The 24,236-nt window shown below is 34.9% G+C and overlaps 1 protein-coding gene across 1 annotated transcript; it reads right to left on the reverse strand.

The window, feature by feature from the left end:
* Nucleotides 1-1,308: 1,308 nt before the first annotated feature.
* Nucleotides 1,309-23,527, reverse strand: LOC133330948 (WD repeat-containing protein DDB_G0292056). Its single transcript, XM_061539346.1, has 7 exons — nucleotides 23,344-23,527; nucleotides 8,117-8,312; nucleotides 5,013-5,271; nucleotides 4,731-4,942; nucleotides 4,443-4,667; nucleotides 3,505-3,656; nucleotides 1,309-3,435 (listed from the first exon to the last, which is right to left on the reverse strand). Exons 1-7 carry the CDS (start codon nucleotides 23,476-23,478, stop codon nucleotides 1,309-1,311), a joined length of 3,306 nt encoding a protein of 1,101 aa, XP_061395330.1. The 5' UTR covers nucleotides 23,479-23,527.
* Nucleotides 23,528-24,236: the final 709 nt, after the last annotated feature.

Genomic DNA, 24,236 nt, shown 5'->3' on the forward strand with positions numbered 1-24,236 from the left:
GTTTTATTTTACATAGCTTAGCTTCTATTTCAATCAGCATTAACATTTTGTATGTCCTGTTTACTGCAGATAATAGTTGCGGGATCAATGGTTGGCTTATCCATGGAATTATCGAGAAACCTCAATAACTATCGTTGTTTTCTACAATTTATTTTTAATTATCACCTCATTGTCATCCCCTTTTATATAAAAAAACACACACACAAATGTTCTCTATAAAATGTTTTTTTTTTAATATATTTTTTTTTTCTTTTATAATAATATTCGATATTGTAATGCAAGCATTATAACTAGATTTTCGATATATGGATAGTATATATGTCGTTATATATAAGTATGTAAATATATACAATAAACTATTTAATAATTGGTACAAAATACCACAATTTTGGGGATTATAAATTATACAAATTTTATTTAAAAAAAATTACTACAATTCTAAATATATAAAATAAACAAAAAATTACATACAAAATTCCTACAATAATAATTATTATTATGATTAATTATTTTAAAAATATAATATATTTTTTTTAGTATCAACTGGCTCTAGGTTATTGTCGTCCAATATATATAAGAAACATATATTTTCTATGAATATATATTGATGATAATGCTCCTTGGTTTTCTCGATGAGGAGGGGGATTAGACAAAGTATTGGGATTGTTGGCAATCCTTCCTTTAAGTGCATTTAAGAAAAAATCTTATAAATTCCTGAGTCTAATTATTATTTATGTGGGGGACGTAATGATTTGTGGAAACAGGGATTTCCACATGGGGAGTTCCTAAGGGGAGAGGCTTTACTTTCCTATTATTAAATGTTTTTTTAATAGTTAATTTTGATTAGTAATGTTTGTTCTATGGAACTCTAAAATATTGCATGGGTTATTGTTATAATAACTAAGATTCTATTGCTATTTTGAACTAAACATATTTTGGCACTAGATTTTCACAAAATAAAAAAATAGTTTTACACATTTTATCAAGAACTTCGTGTTTGGGAAGTTCCGTTTTGTGCCAAAATACAGTGGTGTGTGATTGGTATATTGCTTTCGGTCCATACATATTTATTGTTTAAATTTTTATATACTGCATAAGATTCTGGTAAGGTTTAAAGTGGCAAGTTATAGGGATTTTACATGGTGGATCTTATAGTCTTCCTTATATATTATTTTCTTGAAGGCTATTTAGCGAAGGTTATTCGAAAATCGAAAATTTTCCGAAAATCCATATTTATCTTTTCACATTTTCTTTAAAACCATGTATTCCCCTTTATTTGCCTACCCTTTCCATTCCCCGTTTTACCCTTCAAACCATACCAAAATCCGTACAAACGGCTGTCGTTTGATTATTTTGCGGCTTCTCCAGGGCAGTGGTAGCTGCAGCTGATGAATTGGCAGCCGCCGCCGCGGCAGCAGCTGCTGCAGCGGCCATATTCAACTCCACCAATGTATCAATACTATTTAAACTAACACCCTGCAAGATTTTCTGAGCAGCCAATGAGGTAAAATTAAACGATAAATCGGTTAGACTGGGGAAATTATAAATGTCCTCTGCTTCGGCTTGATGGTCCTTCGACAAACTCAGACGGCGATCGAGAGTATCTTTGCGTATAGATTTATCCACCGAGCTAAGGCAATTTGTATCCTTTTGAGCCAAATTCGGCTCACTGCCAATGGAGTTGAGATTTTTTTGCAGGATCTGTGCCAAACTACCACCATTTGGATTACCACCTCCTCCTAGTCCTCCACCACCACCACTTAACGATGTATTGGAATTAAGCAGATTATCATTTTTGGCCAGCAATGTTGACGAGTCATAGCGTAAATTATTTAATTCACAATTGGAATTGATGGTCTTATTTAGGGTATCCTTGGAGGATTTTTCATAAAATCTTAAATTACCCACCGAACCGGTCATTTCCAATTTCGATTTCGTCAAATCAATGCCCGTTATTAGTTTGACATCATCACAGGGTGTTGTGGGTTGGGAATCACTGTTCTTGAGAACATTATTTTTATAAATTAGTTGCCCACCATTAGAGGGTTGTACCGACAGACTTAGTTTACGATTATTATTCATGGGAGTGGTGGTGGTGTTGGTTGAGCTATTGCTGCTGTCCACGAGATTCTTTGTGGAAACCTTGGGAAATTCAATGGAATCATGAGGTTTATCTGAGGACAAAGAACTTAAATATGACATAGAATCATAGGTCTCTGTGTCAGAACCACGATTTGAACCACTTTCGGCATGCATTTGGTTTTCTGGGGTAACGGGTAACTCTGGTGTTTGACTGGGTTCTTTTACGCTATGCCTTAGCTTGTGACTGGCCTGACCGGGCATATGCTGCTTGGACAGAGTCTTCTTAATGATTTCTCCCCGCTCATTCATTGTGGTCTCATTGTTGAAGATGAACACATTCGAATTCTCATTCAGTTTGCTGTTCTCGAATGTTATAACACTTTGGGCCGGCGTATTTTGCACCACAATTTTGGTATTTGGTAAACAATGTTGGCCATCATTTGAGGTGGTCAGCTTCAGTGTAATTGAATTACTCGAAGGTGAATTGGCAATTGCTGTAGCATTTTCCGAACTTTCTTGTTGGCCATTGAGGCGGGATTCCAATGAAGGTTGGGTGCCACTGGAGGTTTTATTCGAGGAATTTGTATTGTTAGCCGAGGTGGTGGTTGTGGTGGATGCCTGATTTCTCATCATTTGCTCGGCATTACGCGCCCTCAATGCCTGATGCCGTGGTGTGCCCCTTGGCGAACCATTCAGCATTATTATGGATCGTGGCTGTATAACTGTGGAACTTGTTGAACGTTGCGATTCCAGACTAGAATGACCACTTGTGCGTACATACGAAACTTTACCACTATCAATGCTGGAGGGTCCCGATGTGGCTGCATACAATGAAGTTTTTCCCGACTCCAAACTCGAAGGACCACTTTGCCACATACGATAATCGGGTCGTGTCTCAGAACTTCGATTGGCAGGTGTTAATTTGTTGATTGTTGTTGTATTCCTCGATGGTGAATGCTCCAGCATGTGGCGAGCCACCGAACCACTGTGTATGGATTTTTGTGAGCTACGATAGGGCGTACTGGCTCGTGCGGTTAGAGTATTTGCATGGCCATTGGTGGTGGTTGTAGTAGCGACACCTCCTCCGCTGCCTCCACCACCACCACCTCCACAATTGGTTTTATTATTTAAATGCGATGTGGCAGGTATGGATTGTGTGGAACGGGGTAAAGAGCTACTACTGTATACCGGCGAACGTCTTCGTATTGGCGAACAATCTCGCGATGATATCACAAATGTTGATTCACTTGACAAGTTGCGGCGATGCCGACGTGGCAGGGTCAAGGAACGTTGGCTTAGCTCTGAACCATCATAGAAGGTGGAATTTGATAGAGTGTGTACTGTGGGCATGTCCTGCAAGCGAATAAGAAGAAAATTATTTAATTATGGAATTATTTGAGTGGAACCATGTTGAAGACTTACATGATCTTGGGTTTGTGTACCCACACTATGTAAATGTACCGCCTTGGAATTAAACCATTCCGCTGGCGGAAACTGGGCAGAGTAGGTTTCAAGTTGACGTGACTTATTTCGTCCACTACGACGAAATAGACGCGATAACAAAGATCCTTTTTCTGGAAAAAATAAAACAAAAAACGAAATTACAAAAAGTAAAAAAGCAAAAGGGCTTGAAAAATGCAGAAAATCGAATGGAACTATTATAGGCATAGAATGAAACTTTTATGGCAGGAGGTCCCTTATCATCTACAATTTCTAAAATGGCGTTTTAATCCCGAATTGCGAATTCGCAGCTACTTCTAATAAAAATGCCGCTGGTACTTTCAAAACTCAAAAGTCGGAAAAGTCTCTTACATGGGGTCTATGACAAAATATGGACCTGTATTGAAAATTCCATGTCAGGATATATTTTTCTTTGGGTAAGCCAAAAACAAAATTGTAGAAATTGATAATTTAGGCAACGATCTTAAAAATACCGACAATCAGACGGGACCAACATATTGGGTCTATGTCAAAGTAAGGGCTTATATTGGGACCTTCATAAAAATATAATGCAACATTTCTGGCGGAGGTCCCTTATCATCTGCACCTTCTAAAATAACGTTTTTATCCCGATATGCTACTTCGAATAAAAAATGCTGCTGAGACTTTCAAAAATCATGTCAGGATATATATAACGAGTGTAGAAGAAGCCTCTTACATGGGGTCTATGACAAAATATGGACCTATATTGAACATTTCATGTCAGGATATATATTTCACTGGGGAACCCTGAGCAAAAAAAAAAAAAAAAAAAAACTGTTTTCTCCCGAATTTCATGGCTATTAAACAATGGATATTGGCTATTCCTGACAATTTCTTCTCATCCTCCACAACTCTCTCTATGTCTTTCTTCAACTCACTTGGTGATGAGGAATCTGTGCTTTGGTACTCCGAACTACTGCTATCCGTGTTTAGTGTCTGAGCATAGGTTTTCGATAGGCTACGCGTTGAGGCACATCGCTGTAAACGTTTCGATGAACCAAACAGTCGTAAGCTATGCCTTCGTTCCAGACTTCGGGGTGTGGGAAATGATGAACTGCGTCGTTTTGAGGTTCGTGGATAGAGAATTTTATCACTTGGGTTGCCTAGAAAGCAAACAAAAAAAGAATAAATAAGGTTTTCAAAAATTATAATTCCGGATAGCATACCGCCACATATAACATCCGCCAAATTCGTTTGTATACACTGATGTGTCAAATCTCCATCGCGTTCGGTGGAAATTTCACCATACAACGAGTGTAGGGCCTCCTCGTTGGTCATCAACATGGTACGCGGTTCGCTGGGTACACTTTCAGCTGATTCATTTAAATCTTCATAGCCGTTGTGATGACTGCGCGGACGAGAGCGGGAACGTCGTCGTCTATAAAAAAATACCAACAAATATTAATGGGAATTCAGAATATAAATTATAGCGAAATTAGAGAACTTACTCTGGCGTCAATATAAAATAACCCTTTGCCGTTTGATAGATTTTCTGATCCTGCATTAACTGGGCCAATGAATCATAGATCACCTCCACCGATGGTGCTGTCATATGGGGAAATCGTATCTGTATTTTTGTGCGTATATTTTCTATGGTTGCTGAATGACCTTCGGCCGTTAAGTCCATAATTACATCACATAATGCTTCGGGTAGCGGGGTAAATTGCCCTTGCATAATTGGCGTTACAATACAGTCCTCAATATCACCTGGAATAAATAAAAAATACATAAATGATTGGTAATTAAAAAATAGGGGATCGAACCTATAAGCATGGGGTTTTTAATAAATATATTTAGTGACCCCGGTCGATATTTTTTTATATAGAAAAAAATTCGTGAGACCTCTGGTCGATTGTTTTTTTCTATAGACCTCTGGTCGATTGTTTTTTTCTATAGAAAAAAATTCGTGAGACCTCTGGTCGATTGTTTTTTTCTATAGAAAAAAATTCGTCAGGCCTCTGGTCGATTGTTTTTTTCTATAGAAAAAAATTCGTGAGACCTCTGGTCGATTATTTTTTTCTATAGAAAAAAATTCGTGAGACCTCTGGTCGATTATTTTTTTCTATAGAAAAAAATTCGTGAGACCTCTGGTCGATTATTTTTTTCTATAGAAAAAAATTCGTGAGACCTCTGGTCGAATATTTTTTTCTATAGAAAAAAATTCGTGACACCTCTGGTCGATTATTTTTTTCTATAGAAAAAAATTCGTGAGACCTCTGGTCGATTATTTTTTTCTATAGAAAAAAATTCGTGAGACCTCTGGTCGATTATTTTTTTCTATAGAAAAAAATTCGTGAGACCTCTGGTCGATTATTTTTTTCTATAGAAAAAAATTCGTCAGATGACCTCTGAGGTGATTATTTTTTTCTATAGAAAAAAATTCGTGAGACCTCTGGTCGATTATTTTTTTCTATAGAAAAAAATTCGTGAGACCTCTGGTCGATTATTTTTTTCTATAGAAAAAAATTCGTGAGACCTCTGGTCGATTATTTTTTTCTATAGAAAAAAATTCGTGAGACCTCTGGTCGATTAGTATTTTTTTCTATAGAAAAAAATCAGTGCTGAAGGCCAGGCGTATTTTTTTCTATAGAAAAAAAACTCTGGTTCGTAGTGACCTCGTGAGACCTCTGGTCGATTATTTTTTCTATAGAAAAAAATCGTGAGACCTCTGGTCGATTATTTTTTTTCTATAGATTATTTTTTTCTATAGAAAAAAAGTCGTGAACCCTCTGGTCGATTATTTTTTTCTATAGAAAAAAATACACAGACCCTCTGGTCGATTATTTTTTTCTATAGAAAAAAATCGTGAGACCTCTGATCGATTCTTCTTTTTTTCAATAAAAAAAATTTCGTGGGACCTCTGGCTCACGTTTTTTCTACGTGAGACCTCTGGTCCAAGTTTTTTCTCAAATAAAATCCAAACACTTTTAAAATTTAGAAGATATATTTAAAAAATACATGTTGGTTTTCAAAAATCCAATCTCCTTGGTCTGTATCCTCTGGTGTTAATTGGAGCTCCTGCCGGTGTCTTGCTCGTACTCTGATTCATTACACATTGGGGTGGTGGTGATGATGGTTGTGGCGAGGAAGTAGAAATTGGCGTAGACGTAGGAATTGGAGGTCCTTCCGGTGTAATGCTAATACTTTGTGGCCATGAAGTGGGGATTGAACGATTTGGGCTCTTCGTAGCTCTTGGATTAACAGGCAATGGAACATTTGACATATTAAAAGTACCATTGCCACCCATCACAGCACGCGGTATATCAAGAGTTGTATTACCAGCTGTACTTCCCGTGGGTAAGGTATAGCTGCGCGATGAGGCACGTATCACCCCAGAGTTTTCATTGTACTTTTCAATGGAAACACTATTGGCTGATTCTTCGGTACCCTGAGGACTGTAGGCTATGGAATAATCAGTAAAGTTACGAATCGAAGGTGGTGTGGTATTAAAGGTTTGATTCATTGTGGAACTTGGACCAACACCGGCCGTAAATGAATTGGGGTTGATTGAAGAGGAATTAAATTTTGAATTATTTATAGACTGTGACTTTTCGTGGGAGGTATTCATAAATGCCATCGATTGTGGTGACCATTGTTGTGCCGAAGAGGATTCATTGTGTCCTGCTGGAGGTAATTTAAATGATTCATTTGTCCTAGGGCACTGACGAGTGCTGTAGGTACTATTCATGGGACATTGTCGGGTGGTAAAGGTGGTATTTGTTGATTGATTGGGCGCCACTTGATATGTGTGATTTATTGGCGGTACATCATATGTTTCATTGTTGGCTAATCGGCGAGGACATCGTGGAGTTGAGGCCAAATTGGGACTTATTTGAAATGAATCCTCGAAGGTACTTTCAAATGTGGGCTCCTCATCACTTAACGTATAGGTGAGATCTTCACGAAATGGACAGGAGTTACTGGTATTGTAAGTCCTGGAAGCCATTGTGCTGTCACCATAATCCTCCGAATCGAGGCTGTCATAGGCACCTTGTTCATAATGTGCCGAATCTCCATACATTGCTTCAATTTGATTGGCAGCCTCTGCCAAAATTTCATAAATGGTGCGGCCAGCCCCACCTTTTAAACGATTCGCAATTTTTTGTTTCTCCACAAGTTGCTCTTTCATTTGGGTCATTTGTTCCCAACGTTCGTAGAGCTGCTGGCGTTCCTCCGCACTCTTTTTGCGTATTTCTTTTGTAAAACCTCCTCCATACGTTTATTTAAATCATCCTTGGGTAGGAGGAAAAGCTGTGAAGGAGCTATTTCCAAATTTCGAGACCACCAGAGAATTTCTTTTTTTGTCACATCCGAAAAATCATTATCTTCTAAGGGATTGGGTAGTACTGAGGATTTTGTAGCCATATCTTTGGCCATATTTCAAAATGGGTTTCAATATTTATTTTTTTAACTCAAAATTTTGTAATTCACTTATCAAAAATATATTTTTTGAAGACTTTTTCTTTAATTTTTGACAAATCTTTTTAAAAATATTTGTACAGAGTTGCCAACCATTTCCAAAATACTGATATTATTACTATTTCCTACTCACCCACAGAACTGATGATATATGTGGCCGGTGGTTTGAGGACACTGCGTGCATAGGCCCCTCGTACTACCTCCAGGGCACAAGGCTCACCACATACCAACAGCATACCCGGCGCCACATGACCAGCATAACGTAAAGCCCGAGTAGCAGCTGTTAGCGGTGCGTTCCACCAACACTGTGCATTGGCCGATAAGAAATTCTGCAAAAAAATGAATGGAAAAATAAAATAATCAGCAAAAATGTAAAACAAAGACAATTGTCATAAATTGTTAACGGTGCATTAAAGCAAAAACATAAAAAATAAATGAAAACTAGGTCTTCCGCACAAGTGTTCCTTCCTCCGTCTATTTATATTTTTTGTTTATTATTACGCAAAATTCACAGCGTTAAGAAAATAGCACGTTACTCACGTACACCCAAAAGCCAATGAATGAAATGGAAAATGCATCGGATAAAAAAATATATAATGGGTCATATCTGATTTTATAGGTAACTGGGTGTCTTATATAATTAAAAAAACAAAACTTAATGAGGTTAAATGAAATTAATTAGAATAGCAATTTGTTTTATGAAAAAAAATATAGACTATTTTTTCTATAGAAAAAAATCACCAGAATTCTCACGAATTTTTTTCTGTAGAAAAAAATAATCGACCAGAGGCCTCACGAATTTTTTTCTATAGAAAAAAATAATCGACCAGAGGCCTCACGAATTTTTTTCTATAGAAAAAAATAATCGACCAGAGGCCTCACGAATTTTTTTCTATAGAAAAAAATGGACCAAGAGGCCTCACGAATTTTTTTCTATAGAAAAAAATAATCGACCAGAGGTCTCACGAATTTTTTTTATAGAAAAAAACAATCGACCAGAGGTCTCACGAATTTTTTTCTATAGAGAAAAATAATCGACCAGAGGTCTCACGAATTTTTTTCTATAGAGAAAAATAACCGACCAGAGGTCTCACAAATTTTTTTCTATAGAGAAAAATAATCGACCAGAGGCCTAAAGAATTTTTTTCTATAGAAAAAAATAATCGACCAGATGTCTCACGAATTTTTTTCTATAGAAAAAAATAATCGACCAGAGGTCTCACGAATTTTTTTCTATAGAAAAAAATAATCGACCAGAGGTCTCACGAATTTTTTTCTATAGAAAAAAATAATCGACCAGAGGTCTCACGAATTTTTTTCTATAGAAAAAAATAATCGACCAGAGGTCTCACGAATTTTTTTTCCACGAATTTTTTTCCATAGAAAAAAATAATCGACCAGAAAAAAATATCGACCAGAGGTCTTACGAATTTTTTTTTATAGAAAAAAGTCATCGACCAGAGGTCTCACGAATTTTTTTCTATAGAAAAAAAGTCATCGACCAGAGGTCTCACGAATTTTTTTCTATAGAAAAAAAGTCATCGACCAGAGGTCTCACGAATTTTTTCTATAGAAAAAACTTCGACCAGAGGTCTCACGAATTTTTTCTATAGAAAAAAAGTCATCGACCAGAGGTCTCACGAATTTTTTTCTATAGAAAAAAAGTCATCGACCAGAGGTCTCACGAATTTTTTTCTATAGAAAAAACTAATCGACCAGAGGTCTCACGAATTTTTTTCTATAGAAAAAACTAATCGACCAGAGGTCTCACGAATTTTTTTCTATAGAAAAAACTAATCGACCAGAGGTCTCACGAATTTTTTTCTATAGAAAAAACTAATCGACCAGAGGTCTCACGAATTTTTTTCTATAGAAAAAACTAATCGACCAGAGGTCTCACGAATTTTTTTCTATAGAAAAAACTAATCGACCAGAGGTCTCACGAATTTTTTTCTATAGAAAAAACTAATCGACCAGAGGTCTCACGAATTTTTTTCTATAGAAAAAACTAATCGACCAGAGGTCTCACGAATTTTTTTCTATAGAAAAAACTAATCGACCAGAGGTCTCACGAATTTTTTTCTATAGAAAAAACTAATCGACCAGAGGTCTCACGAATTTTTTTCTATAGAAAAAACTTGGAACAGAGGTCTCACGAATTTTTTTCTATAGGAAAATAATCGACCAGAGGTCTCACGAATTTTTTTCTATAGAAAAAAAGTCATCGACCAGAGGTCTCACGAATTTTTTTCTATAGAAAAAAAGTCATCGACCAGAGGTCTCACGAATTTTTTTCTATAGAAAAAAAGTCATCGACCAGAGGTCTCACGAATTTTTTTCTATAGAAAAAAAGTCATCGACCAGAGGTCTCACGAATTTTTTTCTATAGAAAAAAAGTCATCGACCAGAGGTCTCACGAATTTTTTTCTATAGAAAAAAAGTCATCGACCAGAGGTCTCACGAATTTTTTCTATAGATTTGATTTTTCTCTGGTTGATTTTTCTCTATAGAAAAAAGTTCGTGAGACCTCTGGTCGATAATATTTCTATAGAAAACCAGTGAGCGTATCAGTATAGTCGGACGGGGCCGACCATACGATACCCTACACAACTACGACGGAGTTCTAACTTTCTAAAGAAGTTTATTCCGAGCCTGGAAAATATTTCGTGACATTTGCACCCTCTTGCCCGATTAGAGTTCAACAGCACATCTTCCATACACTGACATATTTTCCGAATATTACTAATATTCAGTACAGTCCTTCTTATTACTTGTCCAGATTGACTTCAGCGTGGGTTGTATGGTGATGATCGGCTTATAATTCTCGGTCCAAAATTATTATCTGATCATCATCGAAAATTACAAGCGCTGTCCTTGACCATAACTGGAACCCCATGGAACATTTCAAATCGATCAGCGTTATATTTCCGCCCTCTAGTGTGGTAAGGGTTACTATATAATATCTGAATACGAAAGCACCTGTAAATATTTAAATGTAACTCCCACATCCGAGAACATACGACAATATAATTGGCATCAATTTAAAGGTCAGTCACTCCTCTTGAATATACTATCAACTTTTCGGGTATATGTCCTTTAGGAGTAAATATATACGCCATAGAATCCAAATTTTGTCATTTTTCACACGAAAGTCAGGATCCATTTGACCCGCTAAATATTGGCCGATCTTTATCAAAACAGGCATGCCTTTTCTTTGGCCCGATCCCCTTCTCACGATGTTCGGGCCATAATTGCGGCCTATGGAGCGACCAGAAAAACCGACAAAAATTTAGTATTTGGTCCATTTCATCCCCTGAATATTAACCGATCTTTACCAAAAACAATAGGGGTCTTCATTGGCCAGAACCCATGCTACACGCAAAATTTCATGAAGATTGGTCCATAACTGTGGCCTGTATCGTGTTTACAAATTATAATGGACAGACGGACGGACACACATGTCTAGATCGACTCAGCTAGTCGAAATATGACGATCTGTATACCTAAAGGTAGGTCTAGGGCCAATATTTCGTGGCGTTACAAACTCTTGGGGCTGCACAAAGCTATAATACCCTGACAACATAGTTGTGTAGGGTATACAAAATTCGTGAGAGCTGTGGTCAATATTTTTTTTTCCAAGAAAAAAATGTGTTAGATCTCTTGTCGATATTTTTTCTAAAGAAAAAAATTCTTGAGATAAAATTCCGCAAAGTTTTTTTCTATAGAAAAATATCTATCAGAAGTCTGACGACTTTATATAGAACCAAATAGATCTGTTATATTTTTATTGTTTTCTATAACAAAATAAATCCGTGATTTGGTTTTTCTAGAGAAAAAAGTAGACCTGATATATTATGAACTTTATTCTATAGAAAAAAATATACCTGCAGTCTACTGGGATATTTTGGGACAAATTTTGTTATAGGCCCCACATATAACAAATTTGATCTGAAACTCTGGTGACATCACGATAAACATGTTATTTATTATATCCATGTCTCAGCTGCAAATAAAACAGCAAAAAAACGTAAAAAAAAGTTTGAAAACTTTTCATAACATGTTTGCCTTGTTTACAGAACAATAAAAACAATGTTTCAATGTTTTATTTTATTTTTATTGTTCTCTACATACTTCGTGATGCATTTATCATGTGTTTCATTGCATTCTAAACTTGTGTTGACATGTGCGTATTAAAAAAACAACAACATTATGTTTACAAATAATAGACCAAAACTTTTAACAAGGTTTTGAAATGCATTCAAATTGCAAAAAAAATTGGTTCATTGACTTGGCAGCTGACATGACAAGTATGAGTAATTTTGCGTTTTTTTTTTATTAAGTATACGGTTATGGAGGCGTATATATGATTTTTGGTCAGGTGGATATAATGAAGAATAATATTTATATTCTTCTTATGAAATATTCATGTTGAACAAAAATAATTGTTTTTTTTTTAATATTAAAAAATAATTAATTATTTCAATTTCTTGAAGTAAATTGTGAATGCATAGTCGGTAACTGAGATGTTTCGAAATTTAATTGAAATCCCCAATTAATTTTGCTTCAATTTTCATCGAACAACAAAAAAACTAACCCAATTCCCAAAGATATGTCTACAACAATTTAATGCACGGTAATCTCCTATTTCCGATCACATTTAATTCGATCTAATTGGTTGCCACCATTTTTTTTAATTTTCTCAAATAAATTTTCAAATCAGATACTTGTTAGAAGTGTTACATAGAAAGTTGCCATTAAAAAAACACAATAATTTCAAATAATTCACATTATTTTAAAGTTTTTTTTTTTTAATTTTCTATGCATCACTCCAGTTATTTATAGTTTCCTTTAGATGCAGACGTCAGATACCCACACACATACACATATACAGAGATACATAGAAAGATACATTTATTAACTGAATTCGAGAAGCACGTCCCACTATTTTGCTAGGGACGTGGCCGTTACAAATACGTACAAAATTAATTTGTTCAAATAAATAGATTTAATGTTGTTCGAAATAGAAAAAAAAAACAACAACACAACACTACAACAAAAATAAAACAATAACAATTTAATTGAACGTGCTTCAAACGTTAGATGTATCAAACGGAAGTTCAAATCCAGTAGTACTTTTTTCGATGTTTTCATTTTTTTTGGCTGTGTTTTTGATTTGAAACGAAATAATTTCACATGAGTGTTGAATGACTGAGATTGTGTGTGAAATGTGCAACGTAATGACATTCATTTGCAATAAAATAGAAAAAAATATATTGTAATTATAAAACAATATAACGATTCATATAACCTAATTATAAAATGTTAGCAATTTGTATTTTACTAAGATATTTTATTCGAAATGAATTTATAATTAGTTATCGATTTAATTAATCATAATAAAAGATAACAACAAAACAGAGCAGACATCTTACGATACATTTCTATAGAAAAAATAATGGGGGTTGTACGAATTAGTTTTCTATCGAAAAAAAACATCTACAGAAAAGAATCAGAGACCAGAGTTATCCTCAATTTTTTCCTATAGAAAACAGTAGAGACCAGAGGTCTTACGAATTTCTTTCTATACGAAAAAATTATACCAGAGGTCTCACCCATTTTTCTTATAGAAAAAAAATCGACGAGATGACTTAAGCATGTTTATCTTTAAAACAAACGACCAGATGTCTCACGATATTTGGTACAGAAAAAAAAACAGTTAGAAAAGTAGTAAAATCGGACGAGGCCGACTATATTATACCCTTCACCACTTTGGGTATATTCAACAGATGAATCCTAACAGACGTTGAAGGACCATTAACACGAAAATGGATCAATGGTCAGATATAGGGTTGCTTCTTACAATGGGACAAAATTATGTAAATCAATATATATATATATATATATATATATATGTCAAAATATGAACCAATTTCTATGATACTTGCCAGAGATTAACTTATATTAACTACAGTTCATTGTACCAAATTGTGTGGCAATCGGATAAACTGTGGGTATTTAGTGCACGAAACTTAACACACAACATTCTAGACCTAATTTAATACACTATGCCAAATTTCGTGCAAATCGAAAGATATATAGGGACTTTGGTACACCATTTACATTAAATCGGCTGTATCTAAATCTGAACCGATTTTTCGGTTCGATTGGGGTTCGTCCTTGGGCCAAATAAGTGATCTATGCCAAATTTCATCCGATTCGGATCATAAATAAATATGGACCAGAAGTTTCAAACTTTTTTTTTAGAGGTCCCACGCATTTTTTCTACAGAGAAAACAGAAAACAGGGCTTTAGTTTTTATAGAAAAAAATCAACGTCGTTATCAAAAAATGCATTTAAATAGAAAAAGGATCGCTCAATCTATAGAAATAACAATCGATCCGAGGACACACGATTTTTTTTATAGAAAAAAATATGAATCAGAGGTCTAACGAAATTTTTCTATTGGCAAAAGTAGAGACCAGAGGTCTAAAGATTTTTTTCTATACAAAAAACATGGGCCAGAAGTCTCACGAAATGTTTTCTATAGAAAATATGTTGACCAGAGGTCTCATGATTTTATTATAGATAAAATATATACTAGAGGTCTCATGATTTTATTATAGATAAAATATATACTAGAGGTCTCATGATTTTTTTTTATAGAAAAAAATATATACTAGAGGTCTCATGAATTTTTTCTATAGAAAAAAATCGACCAGAGGCTTCATGAATTTTTTTTCTATAGAAAAAAACGACCAGAGGTCTCACAAATATTTTTGTATACACCAGAGATCTTAAGATTTGTTTCTATAGAAAAACATCAGAGAGAGTATGACGTCTTTTTTCCTATAGAATAATGTCGACCCGGCTCTGCTTTTTTCCTATAGAAAAGAATTTTCTGATTTGAAAAATTAACGCTTTGTTTAAAAATATACACTGGAAAAATATTCTTTCCTAATCTCTGAAAAAATATTCTTTTAAAATCCAAGCTGGTTGTGGGTTTCTAGAAAATATTAAAAAACCAGTGAGCGGAGCCGAATAGTCGGACGGGGCCGACCATACGATACCCTAACAACTACCATGGAACTCTAACTTTCTTCGGATTTTTATTCCGAGCCTGGGCAATATTTCGCGGTAGTTCCACCCTATTACCCTATTAGAGGTCAAAAGCACCTCTTCCTTACACTAACATATTTTCCGAATATTACTAATATTCAGTACAGCCCTTCTAATTACTTGTCCAGATTCCCTTCACAATGGGTTGTGTTATGATGTTCTGCTTTCAATTGTGCCCTATAGATCGACTCGAAAAACACAATATTATATCATCCCAATATTATTATCTAATCATCACCGAAAATTATAGGCGTTGTCCTTGACCATACCTGGATCCTCGTGGAACATTTCAAAGCGAGCAGATCTATATTTCCGCCCTCTAGTAATACGTAAGCACGTGTAAAGTGTATCCGAGTACATACGACAATATATTTGGTATCAATTTAAAGGATATACTATCATCTTCTCGGGTGTATACCTTCAGGAGTAAATATATACGCTATAGAATATAAATGTTGTCATTTTTAACACAAAAGTCAGGGTCGATTTGACCCGCTAAATATTTACCGATCTTAATCAAAACAAGCATGCTTATTCTTTGGCCCGATCCCCTTCTCCATGTAAAAATTCTGGAGCGACCATAAACACCGACAAAAATTAAGTATTTGGTCCATTTTATCCCCTAAATATTATCCGATCTTTACCAAAAACAATAGGGGTCTTCATTGGCCAGAACCCAACCTACATGTAACATTTCGTGAAGATTGGTACATAACTGTGGACTGTATCGTATTTACAAATTATAATGGGGACTCAGCTAGTCGATATATGATGATCGCGGCGTTACAAACCTTTGGGGCTGCACAAAGCTATAATACCCTGACAACATAGTTGCCACATAACTGAAAACATATTCTCTAAAATTAACTTGTTTTTTTTTTGACCCTGAAAAAATATTTAAAAATCCACTCTAATTTTGGAATCCTTAAAAACTACTGTTTAAAAAGCTATGCTTATGTGGGTCCTTAAAAAACTAGTCTTTAAAAATACCACGCCTGTTCTAATCCCTGCAAAAATATTCTTTAAAAAATCACATTTATTGAGAGTCCTAGAAAAAAGTATTGCTTTTTTTAATGTTCGTTGTTATTAGTCCTTGAAAAAAAAACGCTTGCTTTGCTAGTCTCAACAAAATTATTTTCAATATCCATTAATCATCAATTTCCGCTTTATGTCAATTCCGTCAGTTTTAACACTCCTTATTATTGTTAATTATTGTGTTTTTTTTTTCGTTTCAATATTTTCTATCATACGGAAATAATTTAAAATCGATACTGTAACCTATCCTTGTGAATGACTTTCAAAACTCAATTCTAAACTCCTAGAACCACCTCTCATCCATTTCGAAACTATCACATTTCCTAATCACAAATAAAAAACGTAACCTTGGCATTTTCAAAATTAATTGAAACCAACCCATATTCGCTGATGTGAATAAAATGAAACTGAAATTAATTTGATTTCATATTCACCGAAAAAACTCAAAACAGTGACACAACAATTATCCCACGATAATCGTGGAAGGTGAGAATTGTAGTCAAATAAAAAATAAACGAAAAATAGAAGTTGGAAGCACAAAAAAGCGGATTCAATAAAATAAAGCAATTCTCTGTGACATTGTATTTGAGTCGAAATATATTTTTGACGCTTTAAAAAAATCATTAAATCTGTTTGTTTGCTTGTTAATTTGAAATTCGTTATGAAACAAACGAGAACAACTAAAAAAAAGAGTTATTATTACCGAACATAAAAAAACAAAAACAACAACAAACCGATTGTGTCGATTGTTTTGCCTCACAATGAACTGGGGTTGTGTGGAAAATAAAAGTGTTTCGGTCTGTTGGTCGGTATCCATAGCTCAAAGTCCCTGGCCCCTGCGCCACACACGACGAAGCTGTAGCTCCGGCTGCTGATGCTGTTTTCTATTTACTTTCAAAATCTAAATTGGCTTTTAATGATTTTCTATAGAACACCTCGAATTGGTAGCGCCATTTGCGGCGACTCACAAATGACAGTTCATTAACGAATTCAAGTTGAAGCTCAAAGTTCAAAACTCTCAACAGAAAACGCAACGTAACGCAGGCAGCCAAGCAGTCAGCCTCTAAGGCGGCTAAGCTATGATTATGAAATTAATACTTGGCTTTAAGAAGATCTGTTGCTATGTTTGTATGGTTGTGTGTCTGAGTGTGTGTGCAAAAAATAAATATTGTTCATTCATCTTCTCCAGTCATGTATTCTGAAAGCATGATATTTTTTTTTTGAAAATTTGGCTCATGCAAATAAACATTTTTCAGGCCATTAACAGTTACACCTGTTTGCATGTTGGCTTAAAACATTTTTTTGTTTGTTTCCCATCTGACTCAACCTCACACCTTAGCCGTAGTCACAACTCATACAATGGCAAGCAAAAGTTAACACACACACGGAGTCATGTGAATATTGTTGCCATTACTTGTGTAATGGTTGGAAAGACCAAACCCATGATAGAATGGCATAACTTTGCCACGGGTCAGTGTAAAATTCAATGTCACAGTCAAAACAATTCCACATCCCATTGAGTAGTTTTCCGACACCAAATTTATTACACTTGGCGTCAGGGCAATTGTCAAAAAATTGCTTCATGGCCTAATTAATTAACAAGTGGTGGGATTGAAGGCGACAGACACATTTTTAGAATTTAGAATATCAAACCAATAATTGATTCAATAATAACAAATAAATATTTGTGAATAAATAATTGAATATTAGAAAAATCAACGTTTTCAAATCAGGCGCGGAGTTTTTATACCCTTCACAACTATGTTGTCAGGGTATTATAGATTTGTGCAGCCCCAAGAGTTTGTAACGCCGCGATCATCATATCTCGACTAGCTGAGTCAATCTAGACATGTTTGTCCATCCGTCCGTCTCTCCATTATAATTTGTAAACACGAAACAGGCCACAGTTATGGACCAATCTTCACGAAATGTTACATGTAGGTTGGGTTCTGGCCAATGAAGACCCCTATTGTTTTTGGTAAAGATCGGATAATATTTAGGGGATAAAATGGACCAAATACTTAATTATTGTCGGTTTTTCTGGTCGCTCTAGAGGCCGCAATTATGGCCCAAACATCGCGAATTTTTACATGGAGAAGGGGAGCGGGCCAAAGAATAAGCATAACTGTTTTGATAAAGATCTGTAAATATATATCGGTTCAAATGGCGGAAGTATAGATCTGCTCGCTTTGAAATTTTCCATGAGGATCCAGGTATGGTCAAGGACAACGTCCATGTAGTGGACCGAAAACTTATTTTTTTGTGTTTTTTCGACTCGATCTATAGGCCACAATTGAAAGCCGAACATCACAACACAACCCACGGTGAAGGGCATCTGGACAAGTAATTAGAAGGGCTGTACTGAATATATGTAATATTCGGAAAATATGTTAGTGTAAGGAAAAGGTGCTTTCGAAAAGCGTCAATTTTTCAAATCAGAAATTGAAAAATAATATTTCTTTTCTCTACTCTTTTCTAGAGAAAAAAAAAACAGAGCCCTGGGTCGATATTTTTCTATAGGAAAAAATTCGTGATACTCTCTCTGATGTTTTTCTATAGAAACAAATTTTAAGATTTCTGGTGTATAGAAACAAATTCGTGAGACCTCTGGTAGATTATATTTTTCTATAGAAAAAAATTCGTGAGACCTCTGGTCCAAGTTGTTTCAGACAAAAAATCGTGAGACCTCTGGCTCAAGTTTTTTCTATAGAAAAAAATTCGTGAGACCTCTGGCTCAAGTTTTTTCTATAGAAAAAAATTCGTGAGACCTCTGGCTCAAGTTTTTTCTATAGAAAAAAATTCGTGAGACCTCTGGTCCAAGTTTTTTCTATAGAAAAAAATTCGGGAGGCCTCTGGTCCAAGTTTTTTCCATAGAAAAAAATTCGTGGTCCATGTTTTTTCCTATAGAAAAAAATTTGTGAGACCTCTGGTCCAAGTTTTTTCTATAGAAAAAAATTCGTGAGACCTCTGGTCCAAGTTTTTTCTATAGAAAAAAATTCGTGAGACCTCTGGTCCAAGTTTTTTCTATAGAAAAAAATTCGTGAGACCTCTGGTCCAAGTTTTTTCTATAGAAAAAAATTTGAGGACCTCTGGTCCAAGTTTTTTTTTTTATAGAAAAAAATTCTGAGGACCTCTGGTCCAAGTTTTTCTATAGAAAAAAAATTCTGAGACCCTCTGGTCCAAGTTTTTAGAAAAAAATTCGTGAGATCCAAGAAAAAAAATCGTGAGACCTCTGGCTCAAGTTTTTTCTATAGAAAAAAATTCGTGAGACCTCTGGCTCAAGTTTTTTCTATAAAAAAAATTCGTGAGACCTCTGGTCTAAGTTTTTTCTATAGAAAAAAAATTCGTGAGACCTCTGGTCCAAGTTTTTTCTATAGAAAAAAATTCGTGAGACCTCTGGTCCAAGTTTTTTCTATAGAAAAAAATTCGTGAGACCTCTGGTCCAAGTTTTTTCTATAGAAAAAAATTCGTGAGACCTCTGGTTTTTTCCTATAGAAAAAAATTTGTGAGACCTCTGGTCCAAGTTTTTTCTATAGAAAAAAATTCGTGAGACCTCTGGTCCAAGCTTAGAAAAAAATTTTCTGGTCCAAGACTATAGAAAAAAATTCGTTCCAAGTTTTTTCTATAGAAAAAAATTCGTGAGACCTCTGGTCCAAGTTTTTTCTATAGAAAAAAATTCGTGAGAAAAAACCTCTGGTCCAAGTTTTTTCTATAGAAAAAAATTCGTGAGACCTCTGGTCCAAGTTTTTTCTATAGAAAAAAATTCGTGAGACCTCTGGTCCAAGTTTTTTCTATAGAAAAAAATTCGTGAGACCTCTGGTCCAAGTTTTTTCTATAGAAAAAAATTCGTGAGACCTCTGATCCAAGTTTTTTCTATAGAAAAAAATTCGTGAGACCTCTGGTCCAAGTTTTTTCATTAGAACAAATCGTTACACCTCTGATCCAAGTTTTTTTCTACAGAAAAATTTGTGAGACCTCAGTTCTCGATTTGAAGTCTACGGCTCTTAATTCCAAAAATGTTGACAGTAATTTTAGTAGGACCTTGCGTTGCCGACTTTATTAACATTACATAATGCGTATTCCTTTGTTTCATTGTTTATATAAAGCTAAAAATAAACTCGCAATCGCCTTTTCAATCAATAAACATTTAAAGACGCAAATATTGATATGTATTCAGGTTGGATGTTGTTGGGCTCCATTTAAATGTTGATAATTACAGAGAGCCCCACAACTTTAATTGGAATTTATGACCGTAATTAAGGCAATGTTATCAGAGAAAGGTATTCAGTGGACCATTGAACTACATATTGAATTTCCGACTTTGATGTAATCATTTTCTAAGTCTGAGCTTTAGAAGTTAAATGAAGGATATTAAAATTCGAATAGCAATTTTTTCCATTAACAAACAGCGACAGGTGTTATAATCCCCTCCCTCACGTTAATCAAATAAAAAAACAAAATTCCAAATTACGTCAATTTTTATTTTGAGCCGGTATTCCAAACTTGAAAACTTTATTTTTTATTACCGGCTTTTATTTCGCTCTTTAAGTATACCCTCCCCCCATTGCTATTAAGAAATCGTTTGCGATTTAATTGAGTTTTTGTTTTTTTTTTATTTTCGCAAAGTGTTATATGGGGAGTGGTTGGTGTGATACCGAAACCTATTGATTTAAATCACTTTACAATATTTGTCAGACAATTAAATCCAAACTAAATACATTTCATTAAAGACAAAAGACAGCAAAAAACCCCCAACCGAACATTACGAAATGGTAGCCAGTAAATTATCAATAAAATGCTACATGTTTGGATTTTGAAAAAAAAAAAATCTGCAAAGTGTTGATTATCCCGGGACCACGATCACTGTTACGCGTGAGTCTACAACAACAGCAGAAACCTGCAAATCTGGTATAACTTTTACTTCGTGTGTCACATTTGTGTTTTTTTCGAGTCGTTGGAATGTTTCGAAGTAATTGAATTCCAATGGTTTTATTGCTTTCAGACAGGTTGAAATAAAGTCGATTTATTTTTTATGACTTGAAAAAAGAGATAACGAAAGTGTCCAGTTTGAGTATTTCAATATTTAATGTCATTCTATGGGTGTGGGAGTGTTCTTTGTTAAAGAACAAAAAGTTTTTTATTTGTTTGGTATTCTAAAACATAAATCTTAGATCTAAATTTTGGCATGAGTAAAAGGCTGAAGATAGCCAGACAAGACTTTTTTCTAAGAAAAAAAAATACCGACCAAAGGTCCCACGAATTTTTGTCTATAGAAAAATCTTGAACCAGAGGTCTCACACATTTTTTTCTATAGAAAAAAATGGGACCAGAGGTTTCACGAATTTTTTCTATAGAAAAAACATGGACCTGAGGTCTCACGCATTTTTTTTATCGAAAAAACTTGGGTCATAGGTCTCACGATTTTTTTTCTATAGAAAAAATTTTGACCTGAGGTCTCACGCATTTTTTCTATAGAAAAAATTTGGACCAGAGGTCTCACGCATTTTTTCTATAGAAAAAATTTGGGTCATAGGTCTCACGAATTTTTTTCTATAGAAAAAACTTGGACCAGAGGTCTCACGAATTTTTTTCTATAGAAAAAACTTGGACCAGAGGTCTCACGAATTTTTTTCTATAGAAAAAATTGGACCAGAGGTCTCACGATTTTTTTTTCTATAGCAAAAAATAATCGACCAAAAAACTATAGTAAAAAATAATCGACCAGAGGACTCACGAATTTTTTCTATAGAAAAAAAAAAAAATTTTTTTATATAGCAAAAAATAATCGACCAGAGGCCTCACGATTTTTTTCTATAGGAAAAAATATCGACCAGAGAAAAAAATAAAAAAATAGAGACCGGAGGTCTCACGAACTTTTTTCTATAGAAAAAAATATCGACCAAATGTTTCACGATTTTTTTTTTCTATAGAAAAAATACCGACAAAAGGTCTCACGAATTTATTCTATAGAAAAAAATATCGACTAGAGGTCTCAAGAATTTTTTCTATAGAAAAAAATATCGACCAGAGGTCTCACAAATTTTTTTTCTATAGAAAAAACTTAGACCAGAGTTCTCACGAATTTTTTTCTATAGAAAAAACTTAGATCAGAGGTCTCACGAATTTTTTCTATAGAAAAAACATGGACCAGAAGTGTCACGATTTTTTAATAGAAAAAAATAACCAAGCAGAGGTCTCACGAATTTGTTTTCTTTGGAAAAAAAATCGAACTGAGGTCCAACATATTTTTCTATAGAAAAAACAATGGACCACAATTCTCACGATTGTGGGCGCCTTTAAAATATCCATTGAAAAAATAGGCCTTCTATGGTCTCTGAAAAAATACGGCTTAAAAAATTATGGTCCCTGAAGTGTTCCTTAGAACATCTACGCGTTGTCTATTCCTGGAAAAATGTCTCTTAGAAAATCCGTGTCCTATTATTATATTTCTTGAAAAATACAGGTCTGGATTTTTGAAACTTTTAAAAATATTTTTTACAAATTCCTGATCTGTTCTAGTCCCTACAAAAATATTATTTAAAAAATCCGTACATGTTTTAATCCTGAAATAAATTTCTCTGAAAAAAATTCTTTTAAAAATGCACACCTGTAAAATTTTCTGTATTTATTTTTTACCCCTGAATATTTATTTTTTTTTTTAAATAATAATATGTTTTTATAGAATAATATTCCAAATGTCTTCCATAGGAAAAACTGAACCTAAGTTCTTTTGATTGTCTTAAATTAATTGCTTTTTTGCTTCAACATGTTTTTTTTTCTATGTAACCAATTAAATAGCAAAGCTTTAATCATCGATTAAAGTCCAATAAAAATAGTAATTTTCTGTTCTTGGAAAAAACGCAAAACTTTTTATGGTTCAGAGTGTAATTGTTCCTACACGTAAACGACAATAATTACTGACGCACCTCACTGAATAATCAAATGCTTTGGCAGTCAGTGTAAACACTCACACATACACACACACACATATTTACATGCACACACCTGAAACACTAATCAAAACTCGGCAAATTAATGTGAGAACCTAACCTTGCCCACCAAAACGACAAGAAGTTCGAGGTGCGCAGGCGCACTCACACTCAAAGAATCGATTGCAACTAACTGTTTTGCCACGACCGAATTAATGGTGTGACTGACTGGCGCCCATAGTGTCACCTAACCACCCACATCCCATTATGCGAAACTTACCTGAAAAATCATATAGCCTGAATCATACATCCAGAAATCGTCGAGCGTATGGCCGGGCTTCGACAGCTGTATAGCCAGGCATTGTTTCAGAATCAAACGGCAGCGTTGAGGTCCACCCGGTGATTTGGTGCCCATGGTTGGGGAATTCTTTTTCGTCGATTTCAAGTTTAATCCGAAAGAGCGACAATGTTGAATCTCGTTGCGTTGTGTTGGCTGGCTGGCGTTCAGTCCGGTTTAAGCCGGTCCTATTAATATTTTAATGTGTTCAGTAGCTGAATCGTTGGTTGGTTGGCTGGCTGATTAACTGGCTTGTTTGCCGGTGGCTAATTTTATTCTATTCTTGGATTTTTTCTTTATTACTTTGTTTTCTATTTTTTCTTTGGATTTTCCTTTTGTGGTGTTATTTTTTTCTTCTTCTTTTTTGCTTTGTTGTTTTCTTTACCGGGCGTTAAAACGTTCAACAATAAAATTTATCATTCTTCCGGGGTTATGTTGAAATACAACTTGTCAAACGGGTGATCTTTAATTTTTTTCGTGTGATTTTTATGTTATGGTTGCACACACACACACACAACAAAACACTCAACACTAACTTTTTTATACTCTACACTACACACTCACACGACAGGCATTATCACCAAAATGCTGCCGTTGCTTCTTCTTACTGCCGTTGTGGTATTATTACACATGCATACACACGTTCGCATCACCTTGACATCGGTCGGTCGCGCGTACTCAGCAGACGCGTTTGGCGACGACGACTATAACCCACACTCAACGGATTTGTTTTCGCAAAACAACACACGACAACGACGGCGGACGGTAATCAACTGACGAAGCCAGTTTGGATGGATTTCCTTTGAGCCAAGTTGTTGGTTTGGCAGTTCGCAATC

Source organism: Musca vetustissima, unplaced genomic scaffold (assembly GCF_032173495.1).
Source record: "Musca vetustissima isolate MV318-11 ecotype Yass unplaced genomic scaffold, APGP_CSIRO_Mvet_v1 utg22990, whole genome shotgun sequence".
Taxonomy (NCBI): domain Eukaryota; kingdom Metazoa; phylum Arthropoda; class Insecta; order Diptera; family Muscidae; genus Musca; species Musca vetustissima.